Consider the following 22,140-nt stretch of genomic DNA (forward strand, 5'->3'; position numbering starts at 1 on the left):
GATTTCTTTTCGTCGTCATCGAAAATTCGGCAGACCCCAACCTCGAAACATCGCATCATAACAGAAGAAAATGCAAGACCACTCCGTCAGAGTTTGTACAGGGTTTCGACGCGAGAACGTGAGGCCATGAAGAGACAAATTGATGAAATGCTGCGGGATGACATTATGCAGCCGTCCTAAAACCATGGGCATCCCCCGTGACGTTAGTGAAAAAAAAGAACAGAACCCTACGTTTCTGCGTCGATTGTCGCTGCCTGAACAGAATCACAAGAAAGGACGTGTATCCTCTCCCACGAATAGACGACGCACTTGATCGACTCCATAATGCCAAGTACTTTCCGTCAATGGACTTCAAGACTGGTTATTGGAAAATCGAAGTCGACGAAAGAGACCGAGAGAAGACGGCCTTTATAACAACGGACGGCCTCTTCGAGTTTAAGGTGATGCCCTTCGGTCTTTGCTTAGCGCCTGCAACATTTCAACGCGTTATGAATACAGTACTGGCAGTATTGAAGTGGCAGACTAGCCTTGTGTACTTGGACGACGTCGTCGTGTTTTCCTCGAGTTTTGACGCGCATATTCGGCGCCTTGAAGCTGTACTTCAAGCCATCAAGACGTCCGAACTCACACTGAAGCCACAAAAGTGCAGATTTGCGTACAAGGAGCTCTTGTTTCTCGGGCACGTTATCAGCAAGTCTGGAGTTCATCCCAATCTACGGAAAACAGCCGCCATCGCCAACTTCCCGCCGTCCACTGAAGAGAAGGCGGTGCGCCGATTTCTGGGCCTGTGCGCCTATTATAGGCGGTTCGTGAAAAACTTCGCCCGCATCGCCGATTCTCTCACTAACCTTACCAGGGCCGACGTGGAGTTCAAGTTGAAAACGCCACAGGAACACGCTTTCGAGGAGCTTAAAGATCGGCTACAGACGCCTCCGTTACTTGCCCATTTCGACGAATTCGCCGAGACAGAAATACACACTGACGCAAGCAGCGTAGGTCTCGGTGCCATTCTTGTGCAGAAGGCTGACGGACTTGAAAGGGTTGTTAGTTACGCCAGCCGATCGCTATCCAAATCAGAAGCAAATTATTCCACAACAGAAAAGGACTGCCTCGCCATCATCTGAGCTACGTCGAAATTTCGCCCCTACCTCTAAGGCAGGCCCTTCAAAGTTGTGAGCGACCACCACGCCTGGTGTTGGCTAGCCACCTTGAAGGACCCTTCTTGTCGCTTCGCACGATGGAGCCTGAGACTTCAAGAATATGACATTACTGTCATTTACAAGTCCGGCAAAAAACACTCCGACACCGACTGTCTCTCTCGTGCGCCTCTCGACCAACCACCACCCGACGACCCCGATGACGACTACTTCTTGGGAACGATAACTACCGACGACTTCGCTGAACGACAGTGGGCCGACCCTGAACTTAAGGCTCTAATAGAATACCTCGAAGGCAGGACCGCCGAAGTCCAGAAGCTATTCAAGCGCGCACTTGCGTCGTTCTTTCAACGAAACGGTCTTCTACAAAAGAAAAACTTTTCACCGCTTCGAGCAAAGTACCTCCTTGTGGTGCCTTCAGCTCTGCGACCAGAACTCCTGCCAGCCCTGCAGGATGATCCGACGGCAGGGCACCTCGGTGTTTCTCGCACGCTCGCGAGGATACAAGAAAGGTACTACTGGCCACGTCTTACCACCGACGTCACTCGTTATGTGAGAACATGCCGGGACTGTCAGCTGCGCAAGACACCGCCGAAAAGGCCAGCAGGACTTCTGCAGCCAATTCAACCACCTTGCCGACATTTCCAGCAGATTGGTATGGACCTACTGGGGCCGTTCCCGACAACGGCTTTCGGAAACAAGTGGATCATGGTAGCTACAGACTACCTCACCGGCTACGCCGAGACAAAAGCCCTGCAAAAAGGCAATGCATGTGAGGTAGCCAAGTCCTTCGTCGAAAATATCATCCTACGTCACGGCGCCCCGGAGGTCCTTATCACCGACAGAAGAACGGCATTTACTGCCGACTTAACTCAAGCAATCTTGGCATACAGCCAGCCAAACCAACCCCGGACGACAGCGTACCACCCACAGACCAATGGCCTCACCGAACGGCTAAACAAGACGATCGCCGACATGTTGTCAATGTACGTCGATGTCGAACACAAGACGTGGGACGCATTTTTCCGTACGTGACCTTCTCATACAACACGGTGGTGCAGGAGACGACGCAGATATCTCCATACAAATTGGTCTACGGAAGGAGTCCGGCAACGACGCTCGATGCCATGTTGCCCAACGTCACCGACGAAGAAAACCTCGTTGTGAGTGAGTACCTTTAGCGCGCCGAAGAAGCCCGAAAACTCGCGCGTCTCCGTATCAAGAATCAACAGACGACCGACAGCCACCGTTACAATCTTCGACAATGCTTCGTGGAATACCAGCCCGGTGAACGTGTTTGGGTGTGGACGCCGATACGCCGACGTGGCCTAAGTGAAAAGCTTCTGCGACGGTACTTCGGACCGTACAGAGTGGTTCGACGTCTCGGTCCACTTGATAACGAAGTTGTCCCCGATGGCATCACGAAATCTTAATGACGCCAATCGCGACCTGAAGTCGTCCATGCCGCGCGCCTCAAGCCGTTTCATGCGGATTAACAAACTGAAACAGTGTTTTTTGTATTATTGTTGTATCGTAATTTATTAATTGTACTTTCTCGCATTATTATTGTACCTTCATCTTTAGTTAAAGCATCGGGACGATGCCTTTTTCAGAGGGGGGCAATGCCACGTTCAATTTCCCAAGTTTTGTTATCATCCCAAAACACTACACGATTCTCAGCGCAAACCGCGCCTGCAATTTTCGAGAAGGTTCCGGACTGTAGTAGATCATTTCGATAAGATCACGCCCACTCTGCGAATGGTACCGATTATTCTGGAACCTACGCCACCGCCAGCGATAACGCAGGAACATTCGACGGCAAGAGTATAAATGCCGATGCGCTTCGCCGCTTGTCAGTTGTTGATTGAAGGCCGACGCTCCGTTCGCCGCTATCAGTCCGAGACTGCTATCTGTGCTAGACTGCTGCTGTAATTGGAGTTTCCGTTTACCAGGCATAGGTTCGCCCCAATAAACAGTTAAGTCCCAACACGAAGTGTTCCTGTCTTCGGCCACGTCATGACCCTGTGACAATATGCATTGTAGTAAGAATTTAAAAAGACCAATTTAGGAATGTTTCAAAAAAGAAAACATATAAAAATTGCACGCATATCTGCGTGTTTCGGTGGCCTATGTCGTCAAAAGAAGACAGTCTTCTTTCTGGAGAGAGAGAATGACAACTTGATTTTACATTGTGTCTAGAAACGGAAGTTTTCTTGAATTCAGGCAACTAGTAGGCGGCACATCCATGTCACTTTATTAAAGCTTAGGCTACAAACTCTTTTTGTTTACAGCGTCGCATTGTTAGTGCATCGAATTAAATATTGCTGTCTTCAGAATTACGATTATCTGCATCTTGAGAAAAATTAACACACACCTAATACTCACGTACATAGGCTTACCTCAAATATTCGTGATACTTGCTTTTTTATTGACAATCTTCACAAGTACAAACGCAGCTAGCATATAAAAATGGCTGGGTGGTGCGGCACTAGTGAAAATTTTGCCGGGTTGTACGACACACTGACCAACAGAAGCACAGACTGAAATTCCGGCTTAGAAGTACGCAAAAAAGGTCTTTAAAAATCACACCGATTCACGTGACATATTCTCATGATAAGTTTGAGTGCAGCTTGAAGTTTCGGCAACGATAGCTGTCTTTGAAATTTAGGCTTTCTTCAAGGTATCGCGTACGCCATAATGAAGATTTCTTTTCTGATGTACGACAGCAAACAACTCGCCAATGTTCTTTATAGTATAACCGCGAAGCCCGCCACAGATCTGTAAATAATATTGTTGTCTTTGTTGATGCTGCGTGGGGCTGATCATGGGAGGAATGATGGGCAGCCTTAATAAGTATGTGAGAATTACTGAAAGACACACTCGCGTTATTACACGGCATGTTGACTTCTAAGTATTTTTTCTTTCTTGTTATTTTGCTCCTACAACACCCTAAAATAAATAGGTCAATACGAATGCCTCCCCCATGTGATGCTTGTATAGAGTATTTTTGCGAGTAAGTTTGAAGCACCAGCATATATATGACGTATATCACTCGACGTCGACGCACAAGATTTAGGGCTCATATCCCCTACAAAAAAATGTAGGTATTTTCTTCAATTTTAATCATTATACAATTTGTCAGTCGCTTTGATGCCTCGCAGGTGGTAAGCACTTTAGATGGCAACGGCAATGGTGACGGCGCTAGACAAAAAAGAAGTGCCTGACACCTGCGTTCCACTAAAGTAGATGAGAGACTACGATGATAATTTATATTACATAAAAATGCTAAAAATACGCAGATGTAGCTGACATAGCGAAAGACTACGCAACCAGGTCAGGTGGAATCTGTTTACAATATTCTAAAAAAGCTTATTCAAGCCTCCACAAGTTTATAATATGAACACTGAGGTGGTGTCACCTACAAAATATAATAAAACTGCCTGTCTACACCCAGCCCTCCCATTGTATGGCCCCTACTTCTTTATAATAAAAAAATCAAAATTTTGACACTTTCTTCTTGTATCAATAAAACTAATGCTCTATAATACGCTTATTTTGTCTCATAGTATTCACTTTTTCTATTGTTTTCGGCGTGGTGAAATTCCACAAAGAGAAACAACCATAAAATATTCATTCTTCAAAGAAGGGCTCTTCGTCAAATGGAAAACGTTGCATGTCGCGTGCGCACAAGGAGTTTCTTTGTTCGTTTGAATCTTTTTGCCCATACATATTTTGCTTCTCTTGAAATCACCCTTAAAATGCAACGCTTCGGTAAAAAATCAACAAGATGTCATAAATCTCGCCAATCCAAGTGGAAATGTCCCTTTCTATTCTTTATGAAAACAAGACTTCTGGACCATACCCTTTTGCCGAACTGAACATCGAAGACAGATGTTATGGTATTGTTCGCCTCACTTACTCAACAATTTGCTGAGTAGAGAAAGCGAAATTTAAAAATATACACTATAAAGGATATAAAGGAACACTTTTGTAAGTCTTCTCATGCAAGAATAAAGATCGTAATGAACAATGTTACACTTGCAATAATCACCACCGGCAAGTAATTTGGCTTTACGATTGCATCGCGGTACTTATTTACATTTATACATATTCTGTGCATTTTTATTGTAAATATAGCATAAACAAGGGTTTCGATGCCACAATACTTTCTTTTTGCTTTTTTGTGTATTTACCACGTTGGTTTAAATTTTTAGCGAGAGTATTAGAATTAGTACCCATGAATATATTTCTGATATTTTTACTTTCATGTGTGTAACGCGAAATATTGACTTTCAAACAGTTTTTGTACATGCTAGTGTTCTCGACTGTATACCTTGTACATTGGTGCCTCAACTTTTCTAAAGCGAATTGTTTGGCTTTTTGCCCAAGCTTGCCGGCATTTTCAAGATGTAAATAAATTTTGATTTGATGTGATTTGCGTTCATTAGGCTGTTTTGAAAGACTTTGATTCTACTTCTTCATGCTAAATCAGTCCGAGTTCCTAGAGGCTGTGTATAGAGGCGACAGTGTTCGGTAAAACGGTGCCTGTCTGTCGAGTATCACTATGGCGGCAGCAATATTGTTATAATTTGACTTGGGAGGTTAACGTTCAACCTGCGCAGGGAACACACGCTAGACTCAATGTTGTTTGAGGACGTTTGAACAAGATATTGAACTCGCGCGCAACATGAGTAGTTAGGACAAATAAAGAGCTTACGCAAGCTGAAACCAATAATGCTAGAATGCTCAATAAAGCTCGGGCACCCGCACATGCACGCACTGACACGCGCCGCCCACCCTCACACCCACACGTACAAATCACCGGTGATTCGTTAACCAGTGACTGATGAACCTGCTGACATTCCATGGTACACCCAGTGTGAGTTTGCTTGAATTGAAAACAGCCATATTTAAAAGATTCATTCATAGCATCCTCACCGGAAAAACCACAAGGCATCTCGCGCGCCTTTTTTCTATCCATGAGCCCAACGCACCCTTTGAAATGTGAAGCAAGCCGACGCAACGAAGGTAACAACACCACGCGGCAATAACAGGCACACGACTAGCTTGATTTTTTTACCACATTACGAACCTAATCATAATTCAATAACAGCCACTATTCCAGCAGCTGTGTCACCTGATACGTTCGTGATACCGAAGCCTGATTTTCCGCTAGCTTTCAACAATTTGCCATACGAAGCAGCAGAAAGCCGGCGTATAACGTGAGACCGGTTCGCAAGTTCACATAGAAGGGACTGCAGCGAGGTGCTGGGTCGGCCATATTTCTTTCCCGAAGAAAAAATGAGGAACCCTTTTGTTACAGAACAGGGTTCTTTCTGCCGGACACAGTAATAACAATTACGTTGATTTAATGGAAAACGTGCGGATAGGTAAAAATCCCCTTACGTAGAGACTGGTTGTTTTTCATCAATGTACAAAGATTGTCTGTCATACCCTATGTCCGAAATGTAAAGATTTCCGCTTAGCCATCCTTATTTTCACGCAGCATGGTGTTGATGCAAGTACATACATACCGCGCATGCAAAAAAGTCCCTGAGCTCCATAAAACATACCGCTTTCTCACATCGGGAAACCAAGAATCCTTATCAACACGCCGACGTGTCCTGCAGGCCTCGCATTAGTATGGTACTAATCAAGAGATGCGTTATCCGCACTGAGTTTCTAAACCTATAAGACGCAATCGTCCACTTATTTTATTCGACAACGCTGTCGACAGACTAGTGACATAGGCAGATTCGAGGCCGAGATTCGAGGCCGAGATTGTGAAATATGAATGATAGGTTGTATTTGCTAATAATGATGGTAATAGTACTCTTAATAATAGTGATAATCATAATAGCACTACTGATACTGGTAATACGCTTACAGCAGACGTTATGCGTGTCTGTGCATGACAGCGAAGATTGTATTGATACACTTTTTTTTCAGTCTCCACCTCCATTAACCCACCCAACATTCCCTGCTACTCCAAGTGGGGTAAGTGCTTTATTTATGATGCTGAGCGAATCAGAACACAATGTCAGTCAAGAAAGGTCGACAAAGAGACGTCATACAATCTTTTTCATCTGATACTGTGTTTCGTTGGTGCTTGCTAATAATGTTTCCTAGCTTGAACGATACGTTACCTAATTCAGTCGTTTATCCCGGGGCAAAGAATATTAGCTTTGATAGTTCTATAGCTTACCAGAAGACACCCACCTGACGAAAAGTGCAGAAAGTACACAAGAGGCAATGACGAACAATCGCACTGGTAATAACAAGTTCCACAACTTCCGCTTGGAGAAATACGTTTGTCTACCACCATACCGAACTTCTGAACTTGCGAGCTTAGGCCGCCTTATTGATCTTGATGACCGTCCATCTCAGGCATCTATTCTCTCCTAACTTCTTCCTGTCCCACTCAAAGTTGACATTGTTGGTTTCAAAGAGTGTGCAGTGTCAGAGTAGTCGCACTTTCAGTTTGACGTTTCCTGTCAACTGACGAGTGGCGCGTACCTGTGTTGTGAAATAATCGTCTACGTTGATGTGGTTGTTACTTTGAGCGTATATGTCGCGGGTGATTGAAGTGCAAGAAAATTAAACGCAAAAAGGTGGTACAGGCCTTGATGGCATTGCCTCGAAGAGTAACTCATTGGACGAATTTAAACTTAGCATTACAGAATTGAACACGGAAAACAGAAAAGTAGGTCTAAAAATAAATATGCAAAAAACTAAAGTAATGCGGAACAGTTTCGCCTGAAAAGATCATTTTGCGATATGTTACGAGGCGAAAGAAGTTGCAAAGGAAAACGTCTATTAGGACAAGTGTTAGGATTGCCATGCTGTACTCTTTTCAGTCTTCGTGGCCATTAAGCCCCACAAGCCCCATCGCTGCTCCAAGTGGGGTAAGTGTTTCATGATGCCCAGCGAAAGGAACTTGATGGTAGCTGCGGAAGACAAGTGAGGCATGTTGAACATTCATTTGGTCCTACAATGTTCTCCTTGTGCTGCCCATGATGTGCTTTTGCTAATGTTGTCGTTTTAACCACTAGTATTTCTAATACTACTACAAATACAAATACCACTATTGCTACTACTTCTACTTCTGGTACCACTACAAAAAGCCCTAGCTTTTATTCTCAAAATACAACGGCCTAACTGATCTACAGAATATAGTGTGGCTTGCCCTAGATTACCGCGGCTTGCCGTAACGGTGCAATTCTAAAAAAGTTGTGCAACTGATAGGCGTGCACCTAATCAGTCCTTTCTGATGCTGTGTTGTTATCTTTTGAGCATGGCAGGATAGCTAGATACATAGATAGATGGGTAGATTGACATATAAACATAAGGACAGATAGATATATGCAAATATAGACTTTATTGATTGATTTATTGATTGATTGAGTAAAGGTCTGTCATTGTTGCATTTGTTTGGCTTTGTTGACCTAGCCACTGTGCTAGTGACTACGCACACTGGTCAACATAAATTTGCACGTCTGCTCGAAAATTTTGGTTAAGCGTTGTTACAAGGCGCGATGACAACACGGAGTCGAAGGCGCCACTGCTTCGAAACTCGCCGCCAAGGTCACTAGCCGTTCGGTAGCTTGTGTTTCCCAGCTCGCGACTGCTTCTGAGCAGAGTTAATAGACGAGTGGACAATACGACGGTAGTTTATCTGCAGCATTACACCGCGTTACAAATTCGGCATTGGGGCCGGCAGCTTAGGGACTCAAAGAGCTGAGATGTCTTCTCCCTGACCCATACGTCGGCCTCTCCTTGACGCATACGTCAGCTGCTGGTGGTGCGCCGCTTGGTATTCTTAGAGGCACCGGGTGGACCTCTATGTCACCTACACCCAATCAGAAGCGCCGCTGGCCGTAATGTCCGATTGCGCCCGTCAGAAACCGCCAATGAATTGTGCCCTGTTCCTCAATTTCTGAGCCGCTGCGCTGGGTTGCACCTAAGGACGAGTGATGTTGCCATGCATTGCATAAGACTCACCAGACTGGATGGCGACACTTGCATGACGTCGTTGAGATGATGACGTCAGGCGGGCTCGCTCAGTGGCCTTGACACAGATTGCCTTTGCAGAGGCAATGACGTTCGGTGTTGACTGCCAGGCGTAACAGCACCCCCGCCGCCGGACAACGCGCCGGAAAGACGAGCTGATTCCAAATGGCTGGGATGCCGTGTGCTATCGTTTACCGGGTTCCTCCAGATTTGCCTGCAGGGCCATGGGGAGGATGTAACTCCCGGCTCATTTCAGTTTACAATCCCATTCTCAAGGATGGATACAAGCTTCACTGGCTCATCGCCATAACTTGTCGACTTGCTTCGCTCTTCTCTTCTGACGTTTTCCGGTCTCAGCATTTGTCGATAATCCTGCAGCTTGTCAAGAACGGTTCGACAACAGACAACACACGACACAAGCAAGTACCCTCGGTTACCCGACAGAACACCAGGCAAAGTATTGTACAACATATAGGTAGCTACTTGTCTATCGAGGTTTCGTTCCCTCTACATCAAGAGATACATGTGTGATTGAAGACCTCTAAAATGATAAGTCAAATGCTTGCGCGTACAACAACGTACTCAAATAAAATGCAACACAAAGTTGGCCCCTTAGGATCACTCTGAACGAGAGTGCTCAGCTAAGGCCGTGATGAGGACAAAATTTCACCCCGACCCGCCATCGAAAGACCGAAAGGTGAAGAAGGTATTAACTAAAACGCGTGGCTCAATGAGTCTGCATAAGCGTTTAGCTTTGCTTTCTTGTAGCGAACGTCTAAGTTGTGCTGTTGGAGTATCATGCTCCCCCTCATTAATCGGCCACTTTTAGGCAACATGTTATTCAACCAAATTAGAGGACAGTGGTGCATTTCGACCACAAACTTCAAACCGGAGACATAACAATCTGGCTTTTGAACAGCACACACGAGGCAAGCACACTCTTTTTCAGAGGTACAGTGTGCCTCTGCGCTGCTGCTAAGTTTTTACCTAAATACACAACCAACTGACCTTTCGTTGCCAGCACTGTCTTCCCGTCACAAAGTAGCTCCGAACTTCACCATTTTATCAGTCTTCTCTTTCATAACATGCTTTCTTCGGGGGACATCAATACGGCTTGCGACGGATTGAATCCTCACAAGTTAGCTTGATATCGTGTTCAATTACCGTCGTGTTTCTGGGACGGTACGAAAAGACGTCTTTATACTCGGAAACAATCCCTCTCAATTCCTTCTTCTGGACTTCCCCTAACCTAGGCTCTAGGTTTAACTGCTCCATGATTACCTCCGATCACCTATCGATTACATCACTAGAGGCCAAAATTTCTTCTTCTCTTCCCCTGAAGCATTCAAAAGCAGATTTACGACCGACGGACGTTGAACGTATGGTTTCTTCAAGTTACGGTGGTAAATCGACGTTCGGCTGCCTTCCTGGTATTCGGTTGCCTTCCTAATGGTGTTCGGCTGCCTTCCTAATTTCACTCATAATTGGTATCAGAAAGCTTCAATAATACTTTGGCGGGCCCTTACAAATGAAACTCAAGCTTGTTCTTTTTGGACAGCAGCAGCAGCATTACCTGACTACCTATTTCAAAGCTGCGTTTCTTCGCCGATTTGTCATATTACTCCTTGGACATCACTTGTGCAGCCTTCATGTGGATTTCCACAAGATCTTTCGTTTTTCCAAGCCTCTCAAGGAGGTTTAAAATATGCGCAACTACAATAGGTCCTAATCAAATCCCTCCCAGGACTCGCGAAGCATTCGCAAGAGTGTTCTCAAAATTCTGCCATACTCAAGCTCTGAAGGGGAGAAACTAGTGTTATCAGGAGAAGCCGATCTCAAAGCTATCATAGCCGGAGGAATACACACTTCCCAGTCGCGTTTGTGCTCGTAGAAAAGAGCTCTCAGTATTCGTTTCGATTTGTGCACTACTTTTATTCCACACTTATTCGAAAAAGTTGAGGCAAGGCAGCTGCTGAAGCCACTACTGTTGTCACAATGGATTTCAGAAGGTAATTCGACGCGTGCAATTATAGATAGCAGTGCCTCCACGACATCAGGGGAATTTAGCTCATTAAGTTGTATTGCTTCTGCAAATTTCGTGGCTACACAGAGGGCCGTCAATATGTACCGACAACCTTGCCTGGACTCTAAAAATGGCCCTATGATATGAATTACTAGGCACCAAATAGGTTCTTTGATAATTGGCACAAGCTTCATGGGTGCCTTCCACTTGTCCGTGGATTTCCTGACTCTCTGACAAGTGTCGCATGAGCGTACAAAGTCTTCAATATCCTTCCAGCATTTCGGCGAATAAAACTGTAGAGAAACTCTAGCCTTGGTCTTCTTTATACCGAGATGCCTGCCCACGCATTTTCATGTGCGGGTTCCAATAGTAGGCGACGATACTTTTGTGGCACGAAGAGCAGCTCATACTTGCAACCTTGCACATTTGTGTAGCTCCGATACAAGAGCCCTACCTTCTAAAGAAAGAAACATTCTTTTTCTTTTTTTCCAAGTTTACAGTTTCCATTGGCGCTTTAGTCAAGAGGTCTTCACGCTGCTCTCGAATGAGCGTTTCTGACTCATCCTTCGACAGCTCACTCCCACTTTCAACTACATGAAAGTGGGAGTGAGTTGCACCCCTCTCTCTCTCATCCAATGGGGCCATGTCGTCTCCTCCGCCGACAGAGACGGTGACGGGTAGCTCGAGTAACTCATCCGGAGAATTACCTGTCTGAGGCATCATCGCCTCACCACCAAGAGCACACAGATCAGCCCCTCTAGCAGGTGGTGTTTCACTACACTGAACGAGATCAAGTTCCTGCGAAAGCTTCCGCGCTTGCGATCGCGTGAGGGCCATCTACGCTAAGTTGAAGAAGAACAATTTACCCTGCTCTTTGAGGAGCTACTCGGAGTTATTGGAAAAAATAAAGGTAACGAGAACGATCGGAAAGCGCTGCAGACACAGCTGGTTCGGTGCAAAGCTTACCGAACGGGCCTTCAATGACAACCGTAGCGATTGGTAAGCAAGAACTCTGCTCCTCGGCGACTTGCCTGCTCCACGTTCATTATCCTGTAAAGTCTTCTGGAGACACCAACATAGGATAGACAGCGTACAAGGTTGCCGGATAGTCTTTAAGTGCTCGACACGCTTACCCATTCACACTAATTTCTTGGAGATACGGATCTAACAACCGCATGCTTTTTCCGATTCTCGGATTGTTGCGAAAGCAAACTTTTGCCTTCAGTTTAGCGCGATGTGCCCCTTATTTTTACAGTTGTAGCAGATTAGCGACTTCCGTGATTTAAACGCCCGTGTGGTATCAGCGCGTTGTTTAGGAGCCTCACTCTATTTCTCCGCTTCCGTTTGCCCTTCCCCTACATTGTCTTTCGCAAGAGACGGGTCCTTCCTGAAATTACGGTGCGAAGTGGGTTGCCGGTGATCAGGCTTCTTCAAAAAGCCCTCTTTCCTTTCATCATTTTCAACTCGTACTGTCCTGCTATGCAACCTTTGTCGAGTATAATACTCCTCAGCTAACTCTGCTGCCTTGTTTAGCTGTACTTCACGAAGTTTGTCCTGCAGCCAAAGCTTTACATCCTCCTCGATGCAGCGGTAGAACTGCTTTCCGGCGTCACCATCGCGCAGGGCGGTGTGTTGCCCAACATTCAAGCCGTGATTTATACTTGAGAGATGAACCATTACGGATCGGGAAGTTCGCAGGTAGATATATTCTGCTATACGAATGTGTCTTTTGTGAAATATGAATGATAGGCAGTATTTGCTAAATTATGTTAATCCCATTGTTAATAAAGTGATAATGATATTTGTACTGCCGCGACTGCTCATACAGTAAAAGCAGACGTTATGCGTGTATGTTAATTTGAGTGTAGATTGTATTGCTACACTTTCTTTTTCAGTCTCCGCCTCCATTAACCCACCCTACTTTCCCTGCAAGTCCAAGTGGGGTAAGTGCTTTACTCATTAAGCCGAGCGAATACAAACAAAATGTCAGTCAAGAAAGATCGAAAAAGGCACGCTGTACAGTCTTTGGCTGGTACCGCGTTCCGTTAGTGCTTGCTTAGAGAGAGAGAGAGAGCTCTTTATTAAAAAGCAGAGCATTTAGCCAGCTTGTATTTGTCGCTGACCTGCTACTCTGCATGGGGAAGGGAATTGGGGACAGAAAGAAAAGAAGGGAGAGAAAAAAAATAACAAGAAATGAAATGGAAAAAAATAAATGTGCAGATTTTTTCTGTCTCTTGGGCGGGGCGTGTGCTGACGGGATGACTTGAATTGAGAGCTATTTAAAATAACAGGAGATATATATGTGCACTCCAAACGGTCCTACGCAGTTCTACGCAGAAGAAAAGGGCGTACCACAGGGCGCAGTACTCAGTCCACTTCTTTTCAGCACCACCCTGATACATATAGCAAAAATATTGCCGTGAGGAGAGAACATGACAATTTACGTCGACGGCATATGTATCTGCAGTGCCTCAGGTTCGTATTTTCTTACGAAACAGCACCTTCAAAAAGCTTTACAGAACCTCTCCGTGGATTTGGTTCCCCGGCGTAGGCACGTTTTCCCAGAAAAGCACACAGCCATCATATTCACAAGAAAGTAAATTATTAAGTATCCGCTCCTTCTCGGTGGTGGCCCACTGACCTATGTGCTGTCTGAGCAACTTCTTGGAATAGTCATCTACAGAAGTCCTTCCTGGTCTTCTAAGGTGAAGAAACTTCAAGCGAGAATGGCTGCAGCATCACAACTCTTCAAATTCATGGCGGGAACACGATGGGAATGCAAGTGCCGATCAATGGTCCTTTATGAGGAAGCGTTTCTTTAAAGAAACTTTGTGTTATTCCCTACCGGTGCTTCATCAATCATCACCAACAAACAAAAGAACTTTAGAGGCTGCACGAAAGAATTGTCTATGAATCTGTCTAGGCCTTCCGAAGAGCTCATGAGGCTCGGGAACTCCAGCAGAAGCAGGATGTCTGACGCTAGCTGTCATCTGCCCTCAAGAAATATTGCTCACTCATTTCCTCCATGTCATGCATAGAAAGAAGCATTTTCTGTACCACGTACATCTCACCCACAGCAATTCAGCATTCGGCCAAGCTGTGCAAATGCAGCAACTTACTGCTATTAGACAGCCGAAGAAGTTGATGCCTCCAAGATATTTTCCGTGGATGGTTTACCTCTTGATATTAAACAGTGTGCCCCAGAAATCAATGAAGTGATAAGATGTCTTGCATAGACCACACTGCTGCAGACTACTCTCTTGTACTTAGCCCAGCATTACACTCAGCATTCTCACATTTATACTGACGCCTCATCTACTCAGGAGTTCTCATCATAATGCCTCTAGCTTCTCCCTACAGGACAAAGTCTCTCCTATCGGCTACGATGCAGGACATCATCAACAATAGCACAACTTCATGGAATTGAAGAAGCAGTCCTCTACATCCTGCGTCAAACGCCCAACCGATGGGTAATCTTCACCAACGCTAAGGGGGCTCTACAAATACTATTTAGCTTCCTAAAGAAAACAAATTATCACAAGATTTTTTTTGATATAGCATACTTACCCCATTTGGCTATTATTGCTGGTCACGCTATCACATTTCTATGAATACCGGCTCGTTGCGGTATACTGGTCTAGGAAAAAGCATATGAAGTGGCCCGCCAAAGACTTCAAAGGCAAAATTACAGGCGAACCTGTTTCACTAAATCAGATGCTTGCCAGCTGGCTAAAAGGCTTGCTTCCAAAAAAAAGAAGAGTCAAGGGAACCTCCCGGCACATCATTATGCTTTCCTTCACTCTATCGACCCACATCTAAGGATTAGACTCCCATCAAAAATTCATCGACACCTGAAAACTCTCTACCACGTCTCCGGCTGAACAGTGCTTATGGAAACAATTTATGGTATCGCTTCGGTCAAGTAGGCAGTCCATACTGCGATGACTTTGGCTCTACAGAAACTGTAAAACATACCTTGTTTGAGTGCCGAGCATATGTCGATGAGCGTGCGTTCTATGAACACTGCATGCATCTGTTAACCCAAAGAACTTTATTTGTTCACTGTGCCCTGGGCCCTTTTCTTAGCTTCAAGCAACAGACGCAAGCAATGAAACTTTTTATTTGCGTTTTTTATAGCTATACGCGTTTTTTTTTGTAGCTAGTTTTTTATAGCTAGTCAAACTGTACGGGTGCCTTGGTGCTTCCTTATATGACTATTTTCTAGCTTGACTGATTCTATACCTAATTCAGTCGTTTATTCTGAGGCAACGAATATTAGTTTTGATGTTTCTATAGCTTACCAGATGAGGTCCTCCAGAATCAAAGAGAAGAATGTACTCACAAGGCAATGGTGGATAATCGCACCGGTAATAAGAAGTACAACGACTTCCACTTGGAGAATTACGTATGTCTACCACAATACCGAACTTCTGAACTTGCGAGCTTAGGCAGCTTAGTGCTCTTGATGACCGTTTTTCTCAGGCGTCTACTCTTTCCTACCTTCTTCCTGTCTCACTCAAAGTTGTCATTTTCAGTTTCAAAGGGTCCCCATTGTCAGAGGGGTCATGCTCCCACATTGACGTTTCCTGTCAACTGACGAGTGGTGCGCACCTGTCTTGCGAATTCTTCGTCTACATCTACGTGATTGTTATTTTGAGCGTATACGTCGCGGGTAGTTAGAGTGCATGAAAACTAAACGCAGAAAGATTGAACAGGCCTCAATAAGTAAATCAGGTGACGAATTTGAGCTTGGGATTGCAGAACTGGGCGTGCAAAAGAGAAAAGTAGGTCTGAAAATAAATATGCCTAAAACTAAAGTAATGTGGAACAGTTTTCCCAGAAAATGGTCTTTGCGATGGGTTAGGGGTGAAGAAAGTTGTAAAGGAATATGTGTATTAGGACAAGTATCAAAATTGTTATGCTGTACTCTTTTCAGTCTCCGCGGCCATCAAGCCCCACAAGTCCCATTGCTGGTCCAAGTGGGGTAAGTGTTTCTCGATGCCCATCGAAAGGAACTGGATGCTAGCCGCGGAAGACCAGTCAGGCGCATTGAACATTCACTCGTTCCTACCATGTTCTTCTTGTACTGCCATTTATGCGTATTTCTTGCTGTTGTCGTTTATCTACTACGATTACTACTACTACCACTACAACCAGCACTACTGCCAGTACTTGTACTGCTAGTACCAGTACAGAGAGCCCCAACGCTTATGCTCTAAATACAATGGCCTAACTGATCTACAGAATTTAATGTGGCCTGCCCTCGATTACCTCGGCCTGCCATAGAGGTGCGATTCTTAAAAAAGCTATGCAGCTGATAGGCGTGCACCTAATCAGGCCTTCTTGCAGCTGTGTTGTAAACCTTTGAACATGGCTGGATGGCAAGATATATAGAGAGATAGGTAGATTGATATATAAACATATAGACAGATTGATATATGTATAGATAGACTTGATTGATTGATTTATTGAATAATGGTTAAAACATTGTTGCATTTAGACTTTCTTTGTAAGCCTAGGCGATGCGCCTAGTGACTACGCACACTGCTCAACGTAAATTTGCTACGTCTGTTAGAAAATTTGGGTTACGCACCTTTCTGTCTACACATCCTTGTCCATGTTTTTTACTGTGCTTAACTGAAATTATACATGATCGTAGAAAGACTGGCTCAGCTTGCTATCTTGCCATTTAAAAACGTTTGGTTGGAAGTAAGTGCATTGTCCTGTCGCCAACTTCACAATGCCACAGAAGAGTTTGTAGAGGCTCAATAGATCAACCGATCGAGGCTAATTTGATCACAATAACTATGCGAAGCATTCCAGATAAGCTGGAAAATAACGCACCACTGTAGCACACACAAAAGGCGGTCTTTTTACACAAAGGCGTAGTGAGCGAGGTTCAGCCACTATCAAGCACCTCATCCGCAATGCCAATGGACCCCTTTGTGAAACTATGGAGGCGTCCAGATTACGGAAACTGTGCGTATAACCGTGACAATCAGCCTTCAATATTTCGCCTGGATAAGTGAAGTTTCTTGACGTCATGGGGACATCAAAACAACATCACCATTTTTATTTTATTTTCATAAGCCTCAGCTTACTCAACTTATCTGGAAGTTTACCTCACTTTATATCACATAAGTTTGTATATTTGTCTTGAAATTCAGCCTGACCGACTTCACATCAGTCACAGTGTAAAATTATGGCGACACAATTTATAACACCACTACCTGTAAGCAGTTGTCTTAGCAACGGAGTGGGCGTTTCATAATAGCAGCCTCCATGCTTGGCTTCCAAAGATGACTCGTGCCACTGACACATTGCGGCATTTTTGTCCGAGTACTTCCTCGCGTGAATCCAATAGGGTGGCATCTAAAAGAGTAACTTTTATAACAAGTGGCCCTTACTAAAATGCAGCTTAATAAATAATTTTACAGTAGATTAGCTGGCAATTTTTTTTTCACTCTAAGCGAAGAATTTGCGGTCGAGTAGGGACCCCGTACTGAAGAGCTTATGTGCAATGTAACTCTTGCGAATTTCGAGAGCTGGTCAATTGCTTGTGTTAACATTGAGCAATACAGAAAAAAAAACGCCAGGCCTGCGCGGAAAGCGCAGCACAGTCACAGCGAAAGCTGAAAGAGCGCCGTTTTATAGCTTTTTCAGAACACCTATTGGTTAACTACTGCAATCACACTAGCTTGGTGTTTACTAGGGCATTAATATAAACTTTGGGGTTGTAGGATGGCGTTCGCTGTGCTATTTTCCATCGTTATTCTTAGAAACGTTGTATCTGCTAAGCACATGCAACGAATTTTGTGCCAATTGTTCTTGCAGTGGCTGATGACGATGAAAAATTATGGCTGAAGTCAGTATGTGCCAGTTGATAGGTAAATAGGAACTAATTTTTTCAAATGTTTGGAGCATTACATTGCCCCCTCGATGCGTTTTTCGCATCGTGCGATGACTGGTTGTTCTTTCGATGTTTTAAAACGCAATATAAGTCGCATTAACGCGATTGCAGTTCCGACGTCATGCCTGCCTAAGATAATTTAGCCAACAAGTAACATGTACCAGTTCAGCTCAGTGGCAGAATACTGGGCTGGCTGCGAGCAAACCAAGGCTCGAGCCCCATTGTGACCTTGGTGAGATGTTTTCCAACAAGTCACAAGCACCAGCGCTGCTCAGTGGTAGAATACTAGGCTGGTACCTAGCAGACCAATTCTTCGAGCCCCACTATGTCTTGGACGGTAGGTCTTTCTTTTAATTTCGCACGATGTTGTTACGAATACCGGCGGCTGCGGTGAATTGATTGATATGTGGTGCTTAACGTCCCAAAACCACTGTTGGAGCTAACACAAGAAAGATTTAGCCCTGACTGCATTTGGTGGATCTTTCTTGTGACTGCTCTGGCTCTACAGGCGTCCCCCCCCCCGTAGAGCCAGAGCCGTAGGTGTCACCAGAGGAGTCACCCAGTGGACATGCTTGGATGTGGGCATCCAGAGTGAAGATTGAAATGCCGCGGCCGTGAGAGCGGCGATATACGCAGGTTTCCGTCGATCATCAGCCACGATGCCTTCACGGTCTTCGATGTCCAGCGTGAACGGCTTGGTGTACGATGGAGTACGCGGAATGGACCATTATAGGCTGGGGTGAGTGGTGGCCGTATTTGGTCGCCCCGAACGAAGACGTGACAGCAGTCATGCAGATCCTGGCTGACGAAGACAGAGTGGGGGTGTCGGTCGGCAGGAATAACAGGAGCAAGGTCCCAAAACGTGGTGCGCAGCTCTCTAATGTACGTGGAGGCAACGTGAGTGGAAGGTGGCGATGATGGCTCAAAGAATTCTTCTCGAAGACGTAGGGAAACGCCATAGACATATTTGGCTGATCAGCAGCCGAGATCCACTTTCAATTCTGATCAGATGCCCAAAAGTACGAAGAGGGGTGGTCGAGCCAACGTTCCCTTGGCTGGCGAGCAGTGAGGGCAGCTTTCAGTTGTCGATGAAGCCGTTCGACCATGCCATGGGCGGAAGGATGGTAGGCAGTTGTGTGGGTGTGTCGAATGCCCAGGATATTAGCAAGTGCGGTCAAAAGGGCCGATTGAAATTGACGACCGCAATCAGTGGTGACGCCAGAAGGGCATCCAAAGCGTGACACCCAGCCATTTGTGAAAGCCTTGGCGACTGTTTGTGCTGTAATGTCGGAAACTGGAAACGCTTCCGGTCACATGGTGAAGCGATCCACACATGTCAGCAGGTAACAGGCTCCTTGCGATGACGGAAAAGGGCCGACGATATCGAGATGGACGTGAGAAAACCTTGCGTCTGGACGCCGAAAGGGGGATGTTAGCATGATTGTGTGGCGGTGAACTTTAACACGCTGGCGCTAGAGGAAGGTTCGCGCCCAGCGTCGGACATCAGCATTGATGCTTGGCAAAAGGAAACGAGATGTTACTAGGTTATGGGTCGCAAGAATTCTAGGATGACTCATGTTGTGCAATTGATCAAAAATTGCACGACGAAAAGCTGGAGGCACGAATGACCCAGGGACACCAGTGGACATTTAGCACGTTATTATTGAGGTAGAAAATGGAAGCGGGCACTCAGTGAACGATAGAGACGTGGATGGAGAAGGAAGACGATGCAGCTCAGAATCGTTGCTTTGGGCAGCTGCTAGCTCTTCCATGTCTAGTGGTGGCTGGGTCAACAACGCATCGATGCAGGATAGTGCACCAGCAGCAGCATTTGCCTGCCCATGATTGTGTCTGATATCCAAAGTAAACTCAGAAATAAAGCATAGTTGACGGATCACCCACGCAGTATAATTGCCGTGATTGCGATGGAAGGCAAACGTCAGGGGCTTGTGGTCTGTATCGACGCAGAAATCGCTGCCCTCCAATAAATGACGAAAATGTTTGATGATGAGGTATACCTTGAGGAGTTATCGAGCAAATGTACTGTATTTTGCCTCCAGTAGCTTCAGTTTTTGCGAGAAAAAACGAAGGGGTTGGCAATCGAATACATGCTGCTCGAGAGCGGCGCCAACTGCCCCGCATGATGCATCGGTGATGAGACGACGTGGGGCATCAGGGACGGCATGTATGAGCATGGTAGTGTTTACCACAGCCTTCTTGGCAGTGTCGAAGGCAGATGCAGCCTCCTCGGTTCACTCCAGTGGCGCAGCCGGGTCTTTCTTTTTAGCCAATATGTCGGTCAAGGGCTTTAGGAATGTGGCGCACTTTGGAAGACAGTGGCGATGGAAGTTTAGTAGGCCCAGAAATTCTCGGAGTAACTTTAGTGAAGTCGGGCCTGGAAAGTTTTGAATAGCTTTCACTTTACTGGCGAGTGGTTGGATACCCTTTGGAGTGACAAGGTGGCCTAGGAACTCTGTTTTAGCGACACCGAAGAGGCAATTATTGGGAATAATTATGAGGCCGTAATAATCCAGGCGGTGGAACAGGGTGCGCAGGTGGGCTTCATGCTCAGGGCCAGATGAGCTTGCTACAAGGAGGTCATCAAGGTAGGCAAACACGAAATTCAGACCCCGCGTGACCTCGTTGATAGTGCGCTGAATGGTCTGTGCAGAGTCGCGCAATCTAAAAGGCATCCTCACATATTCAAACAGACCGAATGATAGCCATCTTCGGAATATCGGCGGGTGCTACAGGAATTTGATAAAAGCCTTCACTAAGTCAACCTTAGAAAAGATTGTGCACCGAGCCAAATTTGACGTGAAATCATGTATGTGACGAAGTGGATAACGGTCTGGGAAGGTGTGGGCATTGAGAGCGCGATAATCGTCACATGGTCTCCAGTCGCCAGGATCTTTCTTCGGCACCATGCGGAGAGGCGACGTCCAGTTGCTGGAAGAAGGCTGCACAATGCCGAGTTCAAGCATGTGCTCAAATTCAAGGCACGCAATGGCGAGGCGTTCTCCAGATAGTCGACGGGGTCATGTAAAAACGGGGAGTCCAGTAGTATAATGTGGTGAGTGATGGAATGCTTCACCGGCGACTCTCTGGTGTGCGGCTTCGTGATGCTGGGAACGTCGGCAGGTATTTTTCCATACGGCAAAGCAGGTGTGAGAGCTCGCAGACCCTTTCGCGAAGAAGTACAGAGTACACCGTTGATGAAGAGGTGAGTGTTGAGATCAATGAGGCGATGAGTATGCATGTCCACAGCAAGGTTGAAAAAACTGAGGAAGTCTGCTCCAAGAACCGCTTACGAGACGTCAGCGAGAATGAAAATCCAGTGGAACGTACGGTGTAGTCCAAGGTCAAGTTTAATAGAGCGTTGGCCGTATCTTTGAATGACGGAATATTTGATCACTTGGAGTGGGCAAATCTGTAGGTTGCGACGGCGATCTGCAAACGTGGCCGGGTTGACGCTAGCCTGGGCTCCTATGTCCACTAGGAAGCAAGCGCAAGCGACCTGATGAGAAACATAGAAAAGGCGGCACGATTTTCGACCAGTGCCACTTGCCGCCGTTAATGGTCGGTCGTCGCATTTCCCCGACCAGGAGCACGGGCAAGTGCACTTGCGAGGAGAGGCACCAAATCGACGGTGGTACCAGCACACAAATGAGGATGAGACGTCCCGCGGCGCGTCGGTTGGCCGAAGTTCTAGAGAGCGTGTGGGCGTCGGGGAGCAACTGTGTATTTAGAACCTGGGTGATGGTCGGCGATGCGCAGGTGCATAGTCATCAAGGCACCTGACAAGGGCATCCAAACGGTTCCAGATGCTGGCGAGTGCCGGGTTGGCAGTGGCGGCTAGTGGCGGTGTGGTATCGGCATTTAGGCTATGTGCCCGCGAGTAGTCCGCCACTCGTTCAGCCAATTCAGCGAGTGTGTCTACTAGGACATCTCCTGCAGCCATGAGGACCAGGACCATGCTCTGCGGTAAGCGCTTGAGGAACAACTCACGTAACAGGCTCTCTTCTTGGGGTGCGGCAAGG

At 45.9% G+C, this 22,140-nt stretch overlaps 1 protein-coding gene and 1 long non-coding RNA gene across 20 annotated transcripts in view; one reads left to right on the forward strand and one right to left on the reverse strand.

The window, feature by feature from the left end:
- Positions 1-15,669, reverse strand: part of LOC119168050 (uncharacterized) — a 151,312-nt gene extending 135,643 nt beyond the window's left edge. The window contains exon 1 of the long non-coding RNA XR_012884236.1: positions 15,533-15,669. This is a non-coding gene — a long non-coding RNA (uncharacterized LOC119168050). The remainder of the gene's footprint in view (positions 1-15,532) is intronic.
- Positions 1-22,140, forward strand: part of LOC119168049 (uncharacterized) — a 184,032-nt gene that overhangs the window by 107,773 nt on the left and 54,119 nt on the right. For 10 of the 19 annotated variants that reach the window (XM_075866313.1, XM_075866325.1, XM_075866312.1 and 7 more), the window contains 4 exons: positions 7,107-7,154; positions 8,015-8,062; positions 13,086-13,133; positions 16,127-16,174. In XM_075866313.1, the coding sequence (XP_075722428.1) occupies positions 7,107-7,154; positions 8,015-8,062; positions 13,086-13,133; positions 16,127-16,174 (192 nt within the window). The remainder of the gene's footprint in view (positions 1-7,106; positions 7,155-8,014; positions 8,063-13,085; positions 13,134-16,126; positions 16,175-22,140) is intronic. The other 9 variants (XM_075866310.1, XM_075866319.1, XM_075866317.1 and 6 more) reach the window with 3 other exon arrangements.

Source organism: Rhipicephalus microplus, chromosome 6 (assembly GCF_043290135.1).
Source record: "Rhipicephalus microplus isolate Deutch F79 chromosome 6, USDA_Rmic, whole genome shotgun sequence".
In the NCBI taxonomy this organism is placed as follows: Eukaryota; Metazoa; Arthropoda; class Arachnida; order Ixodida; family Ixodidae; genus Rhipicephalus; species Rhipicephalus microplus.